This window comes from Coccinella septempunctata, chromosome 1 (assembly GCF_907165205.1).
Source record: "Coccinella septempunctata chromosome 1, icCocSept1.1, whole genome shotgun sequence".
NCBI classification, from domain to species: domain Eukaryota; kingdom Metazoa; phylum Arthropoda; class Insecta; order Coleoptera; family Coccinellidae; genus Coccinella; species Coccinella septempunctata.
In genome coordinates this window covers 53,473,798-53,491,223 of record NC_058189.1, presented here as the reverse complement: position 1 = coordinate 53,491,223, position 17,426 = coordinate 53,473,798, and the positions used below count along the sequence as shown (strand labels likewise).

General features: G+C 34.6%; 2 protein-coding genes across 2 annotated transcripts; one reads left to right on the top strand and one right to left on the bottom strand.

Annotated features, from left to right (window-relative positions):
- The first annotated feature begins 372 nt into the window (after window positions 1-372).
- Window positions 373-9,587, top strand: LOC123311364 (importin-7). Its single transcript, XM_044895276.1, has 13 exons — window positions 373-597; window positions 655-966; window positions 2,136-2,354; window positions 2,431-2,636; window positions 2,843-3,162; window positions 4,794-5,266; window positions 5,371-5,526; window positions 5,588-5,749; window positions 7,528-7,902; window positions 8,141-8,498; window positions 8,567-8,827; window positions 8,934-9,077; window positions 9,256-9,587. The coding sequence occupies exons 1-13, from the start codon at window positions 514-516 to the stop codon at window positions 9,318-9,320; spliced, it is 3,135 nt and encodes a 1,044-aa protein (XP_044751211.1). The 5' UTR covers window positions 373-513; the 3' UTR covers window positions 9,321-9,587.
- Window positions 9,588-9,935: 348 nt separating this feature from the next.
- Window positions 9,936-10,831, bottom strand: LOC123311355 (mitochondrial inner membrane protease ATP23 homolog). Its single transcript, XM_044895266.1, has one exon. It carries the CDS (start codon window positions 10,747-10,749, stop codon window positions 9,973-9,975), a length of 777 nt encoding a protein of 258 aa, XP_044751201.1. The 5' UTR covers window positions 10,750-10,831; the 3' UTR covers window positions 9,936-9,972.
- Between the last annotated feature and the right edge of the window lie 6,595 nt (window positions 10,832-17,426).

Below are 17,426 nucleotides of genomic sequence, written 5' to 3'. Positions count from 1 at the left end.
AAATCCAGTATTATCACGTAATCAATTATTAAAGAAAATATTCATTTTTCCCGGGGTTCAGGTCTTTTGAAATTTGGTGAATTGAAAATTCGATGTTCGTTGGCGACTGCCAACCAGAGATATCTCTGCTGCCAACTTGCGCAAAAGCGCCTTTAAAAACACTATTTAGTTAATTTATAATCTTTGAAAACACGGTTTCTTGTTTCAATGAGAATGATATGTAGAATTTTTTCGAATTCTAAATTTCTCAGACCCAGATAAAAAAACAATTAATCTTGACATTTTTCTATGGATCAGGTATACATACTCTGTGGTGGTCGTTCGCATTTCTCTTTCTCTTTCAAGATTCGTGTTCTGGCTGTTCTGTGCTTTATATTCGTGTTCTGTGTTTTCAAGTTTCAAGACGTTTCTCCAAGTGTCAGATCATCGTTGAAGTGTTGGGGTTATTCATGCATTAGATAGTTTTATTTTTAAATATCACCCCTAAAATTGAAGTTGAAATAAATTGAGAAGATGGAAATCAGAAAAACTATTGAATTACTTCGGGCTACTATAGACCCAAATCAGCGTCAGCAAGCTGAGACTCAATTAGATCAGGTTCGTGCACATGCATGTGCTTTTTGTCAGTTTATAACATTATTCATTGCATTTTAGATACACAAAATCATAGGATTCGCTCCTACATTACTTCAAATTGTCATGATGGGGGATTGTGATATGCCTATTAGGCAAGCGGGCGCTATCTATCTCAAAAACTTGATAAATAATAGTTGGCAGGAAAGGGAGGCTGAATCTGGACAGCCTTTGCCCTTTTGTATTCACGAACAAGATCGAGCGTTGATAAGGGACAGCATTGTTGATGCGGTTGTGCATGCACCAGATCTTATTCGGACACAGTTATGTACATGTGTCAACACCATGGTGAAACATGATTTTCCTGGAAGATGGACCCAAATTGTCGATAAAGTGAGTTAAATATCTATCTCCTGGAAAAAATTATCCTATTACTGCTGATAATGATGTGATTAGTCATATATGATGTACATCCTTAGTATAGGTTAGGTGTCATTTTAACAATAGTTGTTCAAATGAATAAAATCAACAGCAGAAGCATGCAATGTAAATCACAGTGTTGAAGAAACAGCCATAAGAACCATATTTAGGATATTTAGGAAACACTTTCATTATTTATGGAATAAGGCAAAATTAATTAATTGGAAAAATAAAGTAGGGCATACTGAATCTCTTCATCATAAAAAGTCTGGGAGGTTCTGTTGAAACATGAAGAAGTCAACTAGGCAAAATAGCACTATGAATATAACATGATTATTCAATTCTTACACCAACATCACACTAGAAATCATTTAATGAGGGCTACCGTTTTTGTGCTTGCCAGTGGGTGCCTCTGTAGAGTGAGCTCCTGAACATAGACCACCAAAAAAATGCAAGATTTATTTTTCTACGATGAGAGGGAACTTGTCATTTCACAGATCATAATATTGGAGAAATTGAATTTAGAAATATTTGGTTACTAATCAATATCTCAGTCATTTTTGTATTTTTAGTTCTTGCGTGTGTGCAAGTTCCTTTCTGACGATTTGGCTTCACTTCTTTTATAGCATAAAACACATAATATCAATATAAGTATAACAGATATATGGATACCATAAACTTAATATTAATCATTTAGTCTATGATGTGGACCTCACTCTATACCAACACATCTAGCGTCCAATTTACTCACGGCAGCCTCATTCTGCATTGTCTATTTGAATGGTTTATGCAATATCATTTTTACCAGTAATTCCTCAAGTTTCAGCTTTCATAACCTATTGTTGAGTCCTATAGTTGATCCGAGTTATTTATTAAGGCAAACCTCAATCGTTTTCTGACTAGTAACTAAAAAGTACGCTATCAAATAACTAATTTGTTGCCAAATTCAGTTGGTTTTAGAAATAAAATTAAGTTAGGATACATTCATCATTTGTTTTTTATTCCAGAAACTGATTTTGTTTGTATATTTCATCCTGCTCACTTAGAAAAATTCATGGTGCTCTAAAAGTTAATTAAGAGTTATTTATATTATGTACAATAATATTCTAAAGTGTTCCCTATAAAATTCATGTCCTTTTCAGATAAGTGTTTATTTGTCCAACCCCGAACCAAATGGTTGGCTTGGGGCAGTTTCATGCATGTACCAGTTAGTTAAAATATTTGAATACAAAAAAATGGAGGAAAGGAGACCATTGCATGAGGCCATGAACTTGTTGTTACCCCAGCTCTATCAACTTATTGTACGCTTGCTTCCGGATAACTCTGAACAGTCAGTTCTTTTGCAGAAAGAATGCCTCAAGGTTAGAATTAATCTCTGATTCAAAATAGTATTTTTTCATTTAAGTTCGGTAATTCTGCATCATTTTTCTTTATTAGGTATACTTTTCAATAGTTCAGTATATACTACCACTTGACATAATCACTAGAGAGACTTTCACGCAATGGATGGAAATATGCAGACAAGTTATAGAAAGACCTGTACCACCTCAGGCTTTTGAGCCTGAAGAAGACGACAGACCTGATCTGCCATGGTGGAAATGTAAAAAATGGGCCCTACATATAATTTATAGAATGTTTGAAAGGTATAGTTTTCAGTTTAGTTTTTTATCTAATGGAAAATACCACTTAAATTGAGTCTATTTCACTACTTGGATTTTAAGTATTTTTCCAGTGATAAAGGTTTTTTGAGTATTTTGAAGTGTGGTAAGAGTTTTTGAACTCGTTCATTTAATATGTTCATCAATCATTATCAAATTTGTTACCTACAATTTTTATGTTCCTTATTCAGGTTTGGTTCCCCAGGACATGTTAGCAAGGAATATAACACATTTGCCGATTGGTATCTTTCTACCTTCAGCAATGGTATCTTAGAGGTTCTCTTGAAACAGTTAGATTCTTATAGAGGTGGCACATGGCTGCCACCTAGATGCCTACAACAAACTCTCAACTACTTGAACCAGGCAGTGACACTTGCTCATACCTGGAAAATTTTGAAACCACATATGGCAGCTGTTATTCAAGATGTATTGTTCCCTCTTCTCTGCTATACCGCTGAGGATCATGAGCGTTGGACGCTGGATCCACATGAGTATATAAGGATCAAATTTGGTGAGTCCAGGCTATAACTACATTCAAACATACACTGCGCAAAAAAATTAACGCACATTCTGAAAATCTCAATTTTAATGAAAGTTAACTCTACATTGACTTTATTACTTATTTTTTATGTTCTCTCGGGAAGGTTTTGAACGAAACAACATACATTAAATGGAAGAAAAATTCAGGATTTCACCGAATCTTATGTGAAAGAAGAGAAATGAACAATTTTCAAAATACTGAAATGTAGATAAGTGATTTAATACTTGGTATTTCCACCCCTTGCGTTAATTACAGCTCGGCAACGACGGTTCATACTCAAAATGAGTGATCTTAAAATGTTCTGATCTAATCCTTCCCAGATTTCTCCGACTTGGATTCCTAAGTCATTAAGAGTAGCTGGATGATTTTCTGAACTTCTCAGCCTTCTATTGAAGTTGTCCCAAACCTGCTCAATCGGATTGAGATCTGGACTTCTTGCTGGCCATTCCATTCGAGAGACTTCAACCTCTTCAAGGTACTCCTAAACGATGCGCGCACGATGGGGTCTAGCATTATCGTCCATTAAAATGAAATTTTCACCAATGTATGGGGCAAATGGCACTACATGCTCTTCAAGAATGTTCCTTATATACTTATCAGCATTCATAGCTCCATTATCAACGACCACTAGGTCTGTGCGAGCAGTCCAAGATATTCCACCCCATACCATAATCGATCTTCCCCCGAAACCAGTAGTATTCAGGACATTGCACTGAGCATATCTTTCATGTGGACGTCTGTATACAAGGGAACGTCGATCACAATGGTAGAGGCAGAATCTAGACTCATCTGTGAAGAGAACTCTTTCCCAATCGGACTCTTCCCAATGGATATGCTCTCTCGCAAAATCCAAACGCGCCCTTCGATGGGCTGGGGTAAGAGCTGGGCCTCTTGCCGCGACACGAGGCCTTAAATCATATTCTCTGAGGCGATTTCTTATTGTCTGAGTGCTAATTTGCACCTCATGAGTTTGCTCAAGCTGAATTTGAAGGAGGTGAGCAGTTGCAAACCGTTGTCTCAACGAAGAAACTCTCAAGTAACTTTCTTGAATGGCAGTTGTTACCCGTGGTCCACCCTGTCCTGGTCTTCGGACATTCATACCTGTCTTCCTGAATCGCTGCAACATTCTGGACACACTTGTATGGGAAACTCCAAACCTTTCTGCAATTCTTGTGAATGTCCACCCTTCTTCTCGCAAAATTACCGCTTGGGCACATTCCTCTTGAGTGAAATTGCGTGTTTCGCGTTGCATAGCGATCGAGTGTAGAAAATCAAACGAAAGAAAAACTATTGATCACTAGAATTGATCGAGAACAACTGATTTTAGAATGGAGCCAATACATTCAAAATCTGATAATATCATCTTTTTTTATTCCTGCTGGGAAAAAACATCTGTATTGAAGAAAACCGTTGAAAGTGGATAACATATGCATGCATAATTCTGATAATAATAATTATCAATGAGAACACCTTTAGTTGTAGAATAAATTTGAGATTTCCATAATGTGCGTTAATTTTTTTGCGCAGAGTAGATATCTCGAATTCACTCTTCACTAATTCGATCTTTAATTTGAGACTAAAAATAATTAATTTTTTTCCAGACGTATTTGAGGACTTTGTTTCACCTGTCAATGCAGCTCAAACACTTCTGCACTCTTGCTGTAAAAAACGTAAAGAAGTATTACCAAAAACAATGGTTTTCCTGACGCAAGTTCTGACCAATAATCAGACAGAGGCGCCCCAGAAAGACGGTGCTCTGCACATGATTGGTTCTTTGGCGGATATACTTTTGAGAAAAAAATTGTACAAGGAGCAATTGGATCAATTCTTTGTGAAATTCGTTTTCCCAGAATTCAACTCTGACAGGGGGCACTTGAGAGCTAGGGCCTGCTGGATTCTTCACAATTTTGCAGAGCATGAGTTTAAACAAGATGATATATTGGTGGAAGGTGTCAACCTGGTTATTAAATCGTTATTGTATGACAAGGACCTTCCGGTGAAGGTAGAAGCAGCAATTGCCCTGCAGTCACTCTTAAGCTATCAAGAAAAAGCATATAAACATGCAGAACCTCAGGTGAGAGCTTTTCAGACATAAAAAGACAGGGTCTATCGTGGAATGTAATAGTTCATTTTACGATTGACTTGCGAGAAAAACATTTCATATCGTTCCGTTTACAGATCAAAGATATTTCCCTTGAATTGCTTTCAATCATACATGAAACAGAGAATGAAGATGTTACGGGCGTAATGCAAAAAATGGTGTGTATTTACACCCAGCATCTCATTCCCATTGCTTCGGAAATTTGTGGACAATTGGCGAGAACATTCACACAGGTAAATATCTCCCAAGTTCCATTTTGTGCGAGTTGACAAGTCCCATTTTTGTTTAATTCAGGTGGTGGAAAACGACGATATACAAGACGAAAAGGCGATAGCAGCGATGGGTATTTTAAATACAATAGAGACTCTATTGACTGTGTTGGAAGATAGTCCTGAGGTAGTCAAAGTTTTGGAACCGACAGTTTTGCAAATTGTTGTAAATGTTTTGCAAAATGAGGTGAGAATGAAAAATTATTCTTTATCTTTTTCAGTTAGGAGTTATTTCCCTAAAATATTTGAGCGTTGATCCTTATTTGTCCTTTTTTCCATGGGTGAATTTAAAAAAATAATGTGGGGTTACGAGGTTTTGTTTCAAATATTCTTTCCTTGTGACTTGTTTTATCATTTTTTTTATTTACTGTTTATTTACTGTTTGGTGTTCATCTCCATGTATTCCTTAAGTTAAAACATTCACAACATTTTTTCATGTTTCACATGAAATATCTTCAAAATTTCGCATTTCAAACACATCATTTGAACCTTTTCCCTGAAAAATTCATTTCAAGTTCTCAAAAAAGAAAAATTTAAAAAAAATCATTCTTCAAATATGGGGTTTTAAAATTTAAATCGCTTCGTTTCTAGTTTACGATTTGGCAACAGCGCCTACTAGACAATGAAAAGAACAATGTCCGATCAGCTTGTTTATAAAATAACAGCTGTTGATTTACAGGCGCGTACTTAGTGGCGAACCTCAACTGCAACCGGCCATAAAAATCCCATAAAATAACATTTTACGACCTTCCTCGTTCGTCGCGGACTTCATAGACAGCCATCTTTGTCTATCTCATCAAGATAATGTATTTGTTGTCCTTTATTATCAAGGCATATTTCAGTCGATGTTGCCAACTTGTGCAATATAAACGAAACGCTTTAAATTTTAAAGTGCTTAAAATAATTTTTTTTGGGAATCGGTTGAAATGTTTATTTAAAAATGTGACGTTTCAAAGACATTTCCTAGAAAATACATCATTTTCGTCAGGAGAAGTATTCCCTATTCTCCAAATTTATGAACACGACTCAATTTAAGGGGCGCATTTGTACAGGGTGGGCAAAATTGGTGGTACCCAAACTACAACTTTTTAACCCGCCGAGATAGAGGAAAATGCATAGCACATTACGGTCGTCTTTTTTCGAGAAAGTAATAATGCCATCAACAGCATTACTCTATCTTCTTTTGTTTTCGAGTTATAAGTCAAAATTAAAATTTCTACTTTGGTCATTATCTCCGTTTCTGTTCGAGCTAGGATGTTGAAATGAAAACATTTTACAGACACTTTTTTGATAGCAATCCAGTGGCGTACTATGATTTTTTTCCAACAGGTATATTTGCTGAGCTCTAACATAAAGATGTATTTTTTCTTATGAAAACAGTAGTTCAAAATGACTTAGAAAGACTGAGGACAATGTATGATATATTTCTGAAACCGTAAAAAAATGGCGATCTAAGTCATTTTAAAGTACTGTTTTCATAAGAAAAACACAATTTTATGTTATAGCTCAGCAAATAATCCTGTAGGAAAAAATCATAGTACGCCACTGGATTTCAATCAAAAAAGTGTCTGTATAATGTCTTCATTTCAGCATCCTACCACAAACAGGAATGGAGATAATGACCAAAGTTGAAATGGCCCAAATTTAAATTTTGGCCTAAAACTCAAAAACAAAAGAAGATAGAAGAATGCACTTGATGGCATTATTATTTTCTCGAAAAAACACGACATGAATGGTACATTTATTTTCTCTATCTCGTTGGGTTAAGAAGTTGTAGTTCAGGTACACCAATTTTGCCCACCCTGTACATGAGAAACGAAGTTAGAACCTCATACATGTTTGATTATCAAATCAATGTTGACCCGTCAATAAAGCAATGCTTCCCTGATCAACCTTAGTGAAACAGCACTAGAATTTAAAAACTTGTGATTTCGTGATTGTCTGAATACATAAATCTTCTCTTAGATGCATGAGTATTATGAAGAAGTGCTCGCCTTGGTGTATGATTTGACGAGCAAACATATATCGGAAGACATGTGGAAAGTGTTCGAGTTGATGTATCAGGTGTTCATGAAAAATGGTATGGATAATTTCATAGATATGATGCCAGTTTTACACAATTACATCACGGTGGATAAAGAAGCATTTTTGTCTGATACTAAGCGTCTATTAGCTGTTTACAACATATGTAAGGAAGTTCTCGATAGTGGCTCTTTGGGAGAAGATCCAGAATCTCATGCAGCTAAATTACTTGAAATTTTACTTTTAACATATTTAAGGCAAATTGACCAAGCAGTACCTATGTTGGTGGAATTGGCGGCAACCAGATTATTAAGACAGGTAAGAACTGATTTCTTCGACCCTAACACATAAAAAAATCAGTTTTATTGAACATGTTTCAATACTTAGTAGTTATGGTGAGAATCTAGAGAATAGATCTACAAATTTTCAAAAAGAACTCTCCTCGGTTCTCTAGTTACTTCTAGTGGACATTTTGCATGAAACACCCTGTATACAGAAATCAAATACTAAAATAGTTCACGAATTTCCCCTCTGAGCCTTCAAACTTAAATTCCAGGTCAAAACGAGCGAATTGAGGACAATGTGTCTGCAAGTGTTGATAGCCGCACTTTACTACAATCCCCAAATTCTTTTCACAGTGCTTGAAGGCATTCCAGATTTCACCAAGCATTTCATCAAACAATGGTTGTGCGATGCTGATTGTTTCTTAGGTATCCATGACAGGAAAATGTGCGTTATCGGTATCTGCACGCTGATCAGTCTTCCAAATAAACCACCGGCTCTCGTCGAAGAGGCACAGAAAATTGTGCCTTCTTTGATCATGATCTTCGAGGGGCTCAAGAGAGCTTACACCGCTAAAGCGTTGGAAAATGGGGAAGAAGAAGATAGTGAAAGCTCTGATGATGATTTCGAAGGTGATTTAAAAATTCCCAACAATGCAATGGATGAAATTCATAATTGAAATTTTTTTTTTATATTTCAGAAGTTCTTAGTTCAGACGAAGACGATATCGATGATGAAGGACAAGATTATCTAGAATCTCTATCGAAGAAGGCAGTTAGTGCAGGAACTAATGCTGGATTGCCCATTAATGCAACAATTAACGATATAGATGATGGCTCTGATGACGATGACTCTGATTATAAAGTAACAGATGAAACAGTCTTGGAATCATACTCTACTCCTCTGGATGAGGAAAACTGTGACTTGGATGAATTTATCCTCTTCAAAGATGTTATGTCTAGTAAGTGAAATTTTTTAATGAATTTCGGTATATACAGAAATCATGGATTCATATCACCAAGAAACTCCCTACTTATCTTGGAATTACAAATATTTTTGTCTTTCAGGATTAGAAACTTCTGAACAAGAATGGTATAATAAACTTTTGTCTTGTTTAAATGATCAACAGAAGAAGGCCCTCATGGATATTTGTGTTCTGGCAGATCAGAGGCGTGCTTTCAGAGAAAGTAGAAAAATCGAACAACAAGGAGGTGAGTTCACTCAAATTTTGAAACAAAATGTGGTTAAAAATTTCAGTGAGTCTCAAATGAATATATAATTCTGATACACAAGAATTTGGAGTCACTCTGTGTATTCTTTTACTACTTTAGCTGTTTTTCATATCAGAATTCGTATTTAGGAATATATTCTAAATTGAAATCTTTTCAGGTTATGTTTTTACCCAGCAGGCTGTACCAACAACTTTCAAATTTGGAGATTCTAGTTTGGGATAATCTAAAATTTTATTTATTCTGACTGATGTAAAATTGACTGTAACAAATGAACTATGCAGTTTTAATTTTGTGTATCTTCTTTTTATTAAGTGCCTTTTTATTATGTACATATGTTACAAGGAACATACACTACGATATAAAGATGAACCCAACAGTTCATCTATATTCTATTGTATTAACAAGTCTCAACTGTAATCTGAATTTCATTGTTTCATTTATTCAATGTTATGAGAAATCCTTTTATTGCATAAAAGCCTTTGAAATTTGGACTCAAATTTAATTGAAGGAAAATTTCAAATCAATATCTAATCCCAAAAGGTTGAGTCTTATTGGTAAGTCATGACATAATTACTTGGTTTGTTGAATTAACATCGGTGAGAAATGTCTTAGTATAACAAGTATTCTATTTTGAAAATACTGGTTAATCATATTGGTTAACATCACTGAGAAATAATATGGAAAAAATGTTTTGTTATGCTACATTCATAGTTTAAAATCTCATAATTTTTGACAAGGACTTTTCCAACTACTTGAAGATGACACAAAAACATTCATAATTCTCATCATTTTTCAAGCACTTTCTGAAAGAAGGATTAGGGTTGTGATGAAGAAACATTATCTTAAATGGATTTTACTTCGATCATCAACTACATTATTGGGGTACTTCAAATTCATATCCATAATAAATACCTTCTGCATATACTTTATATATATCCTCTGAATTCCTACGTATTCTTCTACCGAATGGTTCTAAATCATTGTAACATTTGGTGAACACTTTATTTATAGCTTTCATAGCTTCCTCCTCTGTTACATCTCTAACGGCCATAATAGAACTTAAGGCCTTATTCTTCACACAGTATTGATGTGTTTCTTTGAACTTGAATATTGAGGTGTCGCCATTTATCCATGCAGAAAGCCAACTGCAGTGCGCCAAGTTGGCAGCCCGAATTTCAGTACAGGCAAGATGTTCAAGGTTATTAAAATCTAACTTATTTTGGCAACTATCCAGCATGTGAATGAATTCATGAGTGAGTACTGCCTGAACCATACCAGGACGTGTTACTGTGTTTTGGCATACAACTACTTGATTCAAAATGGGATCATAACCACCACTAACATTTGGGCTGCATTCTTCGCAAGATATATGTCTTCTTATATCTATTTCGCAACCAGACTTTTTCAAGGCCCCCATCATCAACTTCACCAAGGGACTTTTCAATATGCATTTATAAACATTTTGTTCGCACTTGCCTTTATCGATATTCGTTCTACCTTTGAGAAATTTTGCTATATCACCATCTGTAGACGGCTTCCTTTCAGGATACAAATCATAACCCCATTTAGTTTCACCCGATTTACTTTGTTCAGAGTCAGATTTTTCTTTATTACTATCGTTTGCTGAAGTTTCCGGTGTTATTAAAGTCATTTTGAATGAAGAAAATGGTTCATAATTAGAAAAAATTCAAATTTCAAACTTGAGGTTATTTAACCTCAATTTGACGGCTCCTGCTCATAGACTTAATTATTATGTCTATGCTCCTGCTTGAATTATTAGGTCTATGGCTTGAATGAACTACCGAGGTTCATAGAAAAATTGTCAATCAACTTTTGGAAGGTTTATGCGATTTCATCTTTCGTTTTAATTCAAATTTATATTTATTTTCCTAACAAGAAAAGTGATTCCCACATGCGACTGCCGTACAGTCGCGTGCCGGAACAACTTAACAAGCAGGAAAGAATACTCCTGAACAAAGATTACTTTGCCTGCAGAGGCTTTAATACTATACTTTTCCTACTATCACCAAAAAACAGTAAATTTGCAAAATTCATCATTTTCACCACCTATCACAACTTTTATGTATAGAAGGATGCCAGATAATTCGTAATGACTTATGGTGGGATTACGCAGAGATTCCTAAGAACTAACAGCCGGTTTCATAATCAATCTTAAACTTTGAGCTTGAAGGGACTTTAAAGTTGAATATGAAACTGGAAGTTAGTCCTAAAAAAGGAACTTCCGGGAATGCCGTCCCTATGAAAGTATGCACAATTCTTCGTATCGGTACTTTATAACTATATCTCTACTCTTCTAAATTTCCTAGGAACTTGACTATTCTCTATACATAGTTTCGTCCGATTCAAGTTCCTTCAAATTATCTGATAGTTTCTCCACTTCTCATTATTATTACCAATCATTCAATATATTTACTCCCAAATATGTTACGTATAACATAACAATATAAATACCAGAAATTGCAAAATGGCGAATGCTCTTAACAAGAACCTTCCTCCGCTCCTTCATTGATACGCTTCATTGCGGATCTATAAAGATAATATTTCAATAAACAATCGAGTTCTGAGTCTTCCATATAGATATCATTTTTGCAACAAGCTATGATCGATATACGTCCATTTAATAATTCCCAATTGCTATAGATACCTACTTCTTCATCGAATAGGACTCTTAATTCTATACCAGCATTGTTGAGATTCAGGGAAACGTTCCACATGATGCAATCCAACCAACTATACCATCAGAGACCTTATACCATGATGGTCCAGTCGATAGAGCAAGTGCTTGTGACATGGATCTGTTCTCCGCATCAATTTTTTCACTAAGAAGATATTTCGAATCTTAAGGTTTAGTCAGTGGAAATTCGTTGAAAAATTATCAATATTATCAATAATTGATTACGTCCATTGTTTCATAATAATCTGGAAATGAATAAATAAATAAATGAAACATAGGTAGGTATTTACGAAGCGAATGAAGTGATTTAAATCGAATTTGGAAAAATAATAAATTTTACATCGTTTATGCATCTTTCAAAGTACTATATATTATAGCCATATTTCTTAGGCCTTTTTGTTTGGAAAGCAAATGACTTCATCAGCTGTAGCATGAAACACACGTTCTAAACTAGGAATGAATTCAGTAAATCAAAGAAAAGTTTTTTGTTGTAAATATGCTCGGAACTGTCGATTATTATTTGAAATGGTCCTCTTTTTGATGTAGGAAAAATGTTATATAGCGTTTCCCAAATATGAGATATGGATTCAAACTAAATTAAATAATTCAGGCAGTTTAAAAATGGAATATCAGAGGTATTTATTTATCTTTTCTCGTAAAAAAATTGGGTTGAATCAGATTTCAATTTTCTTATCAGTTGATGATAGTCATAAAAGATTAGTGTATTATTGCCATTCGAAACAAAATTATCGACTACACGTCGTTTCTAAAATTTGGAGTAAAAGCTGTATAACATTTTCTTTCGTCGAAAAAAGAGCAATATTTTCAGGAAACATTTATCTTGAAAGAAAAATATGTATTTTTACTATAGTCAATCCTCATATCTCTTCGACCAATCTTTGTGTTAAAAGACAAATATCTTGTCGGAAGAACGCTTTGTCTTTAGATACAATCTTAAATCGTCACAAGACTTCAGAGAAGCTTTAGTTATCAACCTCTATAAGAACAAAGGCGATACGTCAAATTGCAACAGTTACAGGGGCATATCGTTGCTCAGTGTGGCCGGTAAAATTCTCGATTATGGCTAATCGTCTGATTCCACTCTTAAAAAAGCTATTACCTGAATCCCAGTGCGGCTTTCGACCCAATCGATATACGGTGGACCTAATTTTTACACTGCGACAGCTGCAAGAGAAGGCCCATGAACAACAATCAAGGATCTATACAGCCTACATCGATTTAAGTAAGGCCTACGACTCGGTGAATCGGAGAGCGCTATGGAAAATTATGGGACGCCTTGGAGTACCCAAAAATTTTTTAGCAGTGTGTAAAAGCCTCCATACCAACAACACCGCTAAAATACAGCATAATGGCTCTACAACCCACCATTTCTTAACCAAATATTAATAAAATAAAAAAAGGCTGCGTGTTAGCACATTTGCTGTCTAGATAATTGCTGACATGAGCATGGTTGTAAGAGGTGTTGGAATAAAAGATTCAGATTTGATGCATGCCTGTTAAACCTGAAGCGCCTCAGAGCAAAAACCCGTACAAAGTTTATCACGGAACTTCAATATGCAGACGACTGCGCACTTATCGCTAGCAGCTCAGAGGATCTACAGATCACAGAACACGAATATACAGATAATGCTACAGATAATGCTGGACACCTATAAACATATATACGAAGCTTTAGGCCTCAGACTCAATATCGACAAAACCAAAATCCTGGTAAGTCCGCCAGAAGGCCTTCAAACAGATATCAGCCTGGAGGGTGAAACTTTAAAACAGGTCGAGCAGTTCAAATACTTGGGAAGCTTCATAAATACTAGGGCTAGCCTAGACACGAAAATACACAACCGTATCAATTCGGCATCACGGGCATTCTGGAAGCTAAAGGACAAAGTATTTCAAAATCACGACCTCAATCTGAAGACCAAGACAGCTTCTTTACGGAAGCGAAAGCTGGAAGCCCTACAGGCGACATATTAAACAGCTTGAACAAACGCAATCTAAAATTGACGAAAACCTTTTATTATTTTCATAAGAAGTTATGCTCACTTTTATGTATTTCATCATGAATCAAATTAAGTTCTTCGATAGGTTTCGAATTCGACTCTATAGGTCCTTTTACACCAGTGTAGAGGAGGTGTAGTTTATCTACATCTCCTTTTGACTATGTGTGGATAAACTACACTTCCTCTACTCTGGTATAAATCAAATCGAGTGGAGAAAAGTGCTACACTTTTTATGCAAACGAAAGGACCTTATTATTCTGATCTGCTACCGTAAGTTCCTTCGCCATTTTGCAACTCCGACACGAAAGTTATTGTAAATGATAAATTTTTCCTTAGGAAATTGATGATATTCATAAGCATAGTCAGCAAATTGTAAATTACGTCACCTTCTTCCTATTAGAGACATTATAGTGAAATTAAACGTGCATAATAAAAAACTGTGGGTGTGTATACATACATCGTAATGATGATATGAGAATCTAATTCATTGGTTGATTTCAACAATCTATATTGAACACAATCAACCCTATTAGGGGTCAATTCCCTTCCCAATTGACTTACTTCGTACCTCAAAAATTGGGGAATAAATATAATTGAATAATACGGAATATAAGTATAGATACATACTCCTGTGCTATTCTATTCCATTGGTGTGTACGAACTACCTTGATAAATTAAATATAATTCTTGTATCTATGTGAATTAAACTTGAAACAGTTATACGAGTTTCACAAATTGAGTTCTAAAACCACTAATGATATTGTTATTATACATAAACAAACATTTAAGTTAAGGTGTCAAAAATAGTGCGGGTCTTTTATATAAAATACTTTTGATCATCCCCTGCTTGAAAACAACCTCCTAAAGATGACACCTGAGAAGCAATTTTAATTTTTTTTCTCAGAAACCAGAAAACTGACATGAACGATTTAATTAATAAAAAAATATCGAGTGGTTATTCCCGATTGTTATACGTTAGCGTTACCGGATAGAACAATATCTGCCCAATTAAAGTGAAGTTAAGTGGTGATCAGGAACATTTGAAATATGTTATAGACAGACGATCGTCTAAATTGAAAGTTCAGACATTTGGAGTATCTGGCATTCTAATAAGAAATGAAAGCTGACTTGCAGTTAGAAGCTTTTGCACACCAAAGAGTCACCCAGAAGAAAAATTGGTTATTTTCTATTTCCGTGCGTTTTACCTACTTTTCCGTACTCAAGTTTCAAAGAGACTTTACAAACTGAAAATAGAGAAAAAAATTCAAAAAACATGCGTTAATTATTTCGGTTTCACTGTTTCACTCAATAGTTTGTGCAGATGAAAGTCACTTCCAGGTACTTTAGCAGGGAGAAATTCATTTCTCGCACTAGTGCGGGAAAATTATAAAATGAGTGATCAGAAAAGTAGGTAGTCGAAAAATGATTTTCCCAAAACAGAGTTTTATTACTTTCTATCCCCACGAGATTCTGGAAAATTTTTTGTTTGGATGCTTAACAACTTGTTATTGAGTTTTAATTCAATTGTATGTATAGGTATTCATTTAAATATTGGGAAAAAATGTTACATTTCCTTTTTGCAGATGGCTAGATATGAATTCTTCATCAATGAGTCAATCCCTATTGTTTAAGATCGTTTTCGATACAAAATTAGAAAATTATAGATATTTGAGAATAAGAGAAGAAAGACTGCGCTTTCGTTCTTAGGAATAAGCGCAAAAAACGTTTAAAATACTTATTTTCGTTTACATTTTTATATATGTTTGTTCTTCAACAACATTTCCTCAAACTAATGTCATTTCTGCTGATAATACAATTGATGAGTAAACAAAAATAAAACGACAACAACTTTTCGTGAAATTAATAGAAATACACGCTTCTTATCGAAACTGCTCAAAAAATACATATTTAGGGCCTAAGGACCTAAGCTCGACGGCCCTTTGTATAAGTTCTGATATTATTACTATCACTTATTTTATTCAGAAATTTTAATCTGAACTATGAAATAGCTTCTGTGTCAGAAACAATACTTATTTATGCTGGAAAAATATCAGAACCATCTGCCATAACAAGGAAGAAAAATCAACTGAAATTTCAGTTTATCCATCTTTTGTAATTGTTTTAAAGGCTTTATTTCTGAAAATGAGGTTCATTTTTCAATTGTAACAAGTATTATTATTGAGGTAAATTGGATTAATAACGCAACGAATATTTTGTTATTTGAATATGCGTATGTTTTCCGAGCAAATGAACTCTCTCTAAGAACTGACCACTTGATCGCTAATTGGTGATTTACTATTTTCCCAAATCTTATGAACCAAAAGCAGTCAACAAGAATGATCTATTACTTTATGATACTTAATTGTGAAGAAATGAGAAAAAAACTACTTTTTTTAAATTTTCTATCGAGTTTTATATTAATTCAAACGTGTTGACCTCCTCTTCTTGAATAATAAAACGATATTGGGAATTAATGGAAACTTTATTAGCTTTAATTCGAAAACAACGCGCTAGTAAAGTTTTCAATATCCCAGTAACTTAAAAAAAAAATAGAAAGATTTTGCAATAAAAATATGGAAACCCAAATTATTTTAAGGAAAAATTGATTCATTTTCGTTCAGGATCTCTAGGATATCGTGAAACATCTTTAAGCAGTTACGTTTTATACGGGGGTGTATTTAGTTGAAAAAAGCGCAGTATATAAAATTTCTGGGAAAACTATATTTTCACGAATGCGATTTTCAATTCCTGTTACTAGAACAAGAAAAATGTGATGCCGAAATGTTGGCTTGAAGATCCTCGTAAGAAGGAAGTATTTGCATGGTAGGTCCTGTGATCGTGAAAATTTGCGAAAAATACAATATTTGCATGATTTATAAGGATCATAATAGTCATCATTATTAGAAAGCGTTGGAGAGAGACGAAGCGTAGTTTGCGTTGAGGAAAAAGTTATAAGATACGGAGAGTGAGTATATGAACAAAATGAGGTTTGGGAGAAACCATTTCCAACTCGAGGGGAGTCCGCTCCAGATTTTTACCGGGTGCAGTAAACTTATTCTGATACTTTCTCCCAATATGAATATTAATGAGAAAATTGCTCCCTATTTTTTTTTCTCTCATCAAAATTTGAAAATATCAGTAGTTGGCTCAGAAAACATATCACCTCTGATGGAGGTGATTTTTCATATCGGGGCTATATGAAAAATTTCTTCGATTTTTTTTTCTATATCGACGAAAGCGTATATATACATATATCTATTCGGATTTTCTGAAACATCTTGAGAAAAACGCCGAACTACCTCGTCAAATAAAAATCTTGACTAATAAGTAGGAGTTAAATAAAAAAAAAATTGAATTTCAAAATTGGAAAATCAGAAAAACGCGGAGAGAATGCTGCTATGTTTCACAGGTATTTCATTTTCAGTGATGGAATAATAGAAAGTATTTTCAATTAAGGAATAATTATCCGAAAATATACCGGTGTGCCTATCTCACGAAAAAAATATATACCTGAGGTATATGAAAAAAATTGCCGACGAGAAAAACATTTTTCGTTTGGGAAAACTGAAAGATCGCAATATTCCTCAACGAATTCATTATTTAACTTGACCAAAA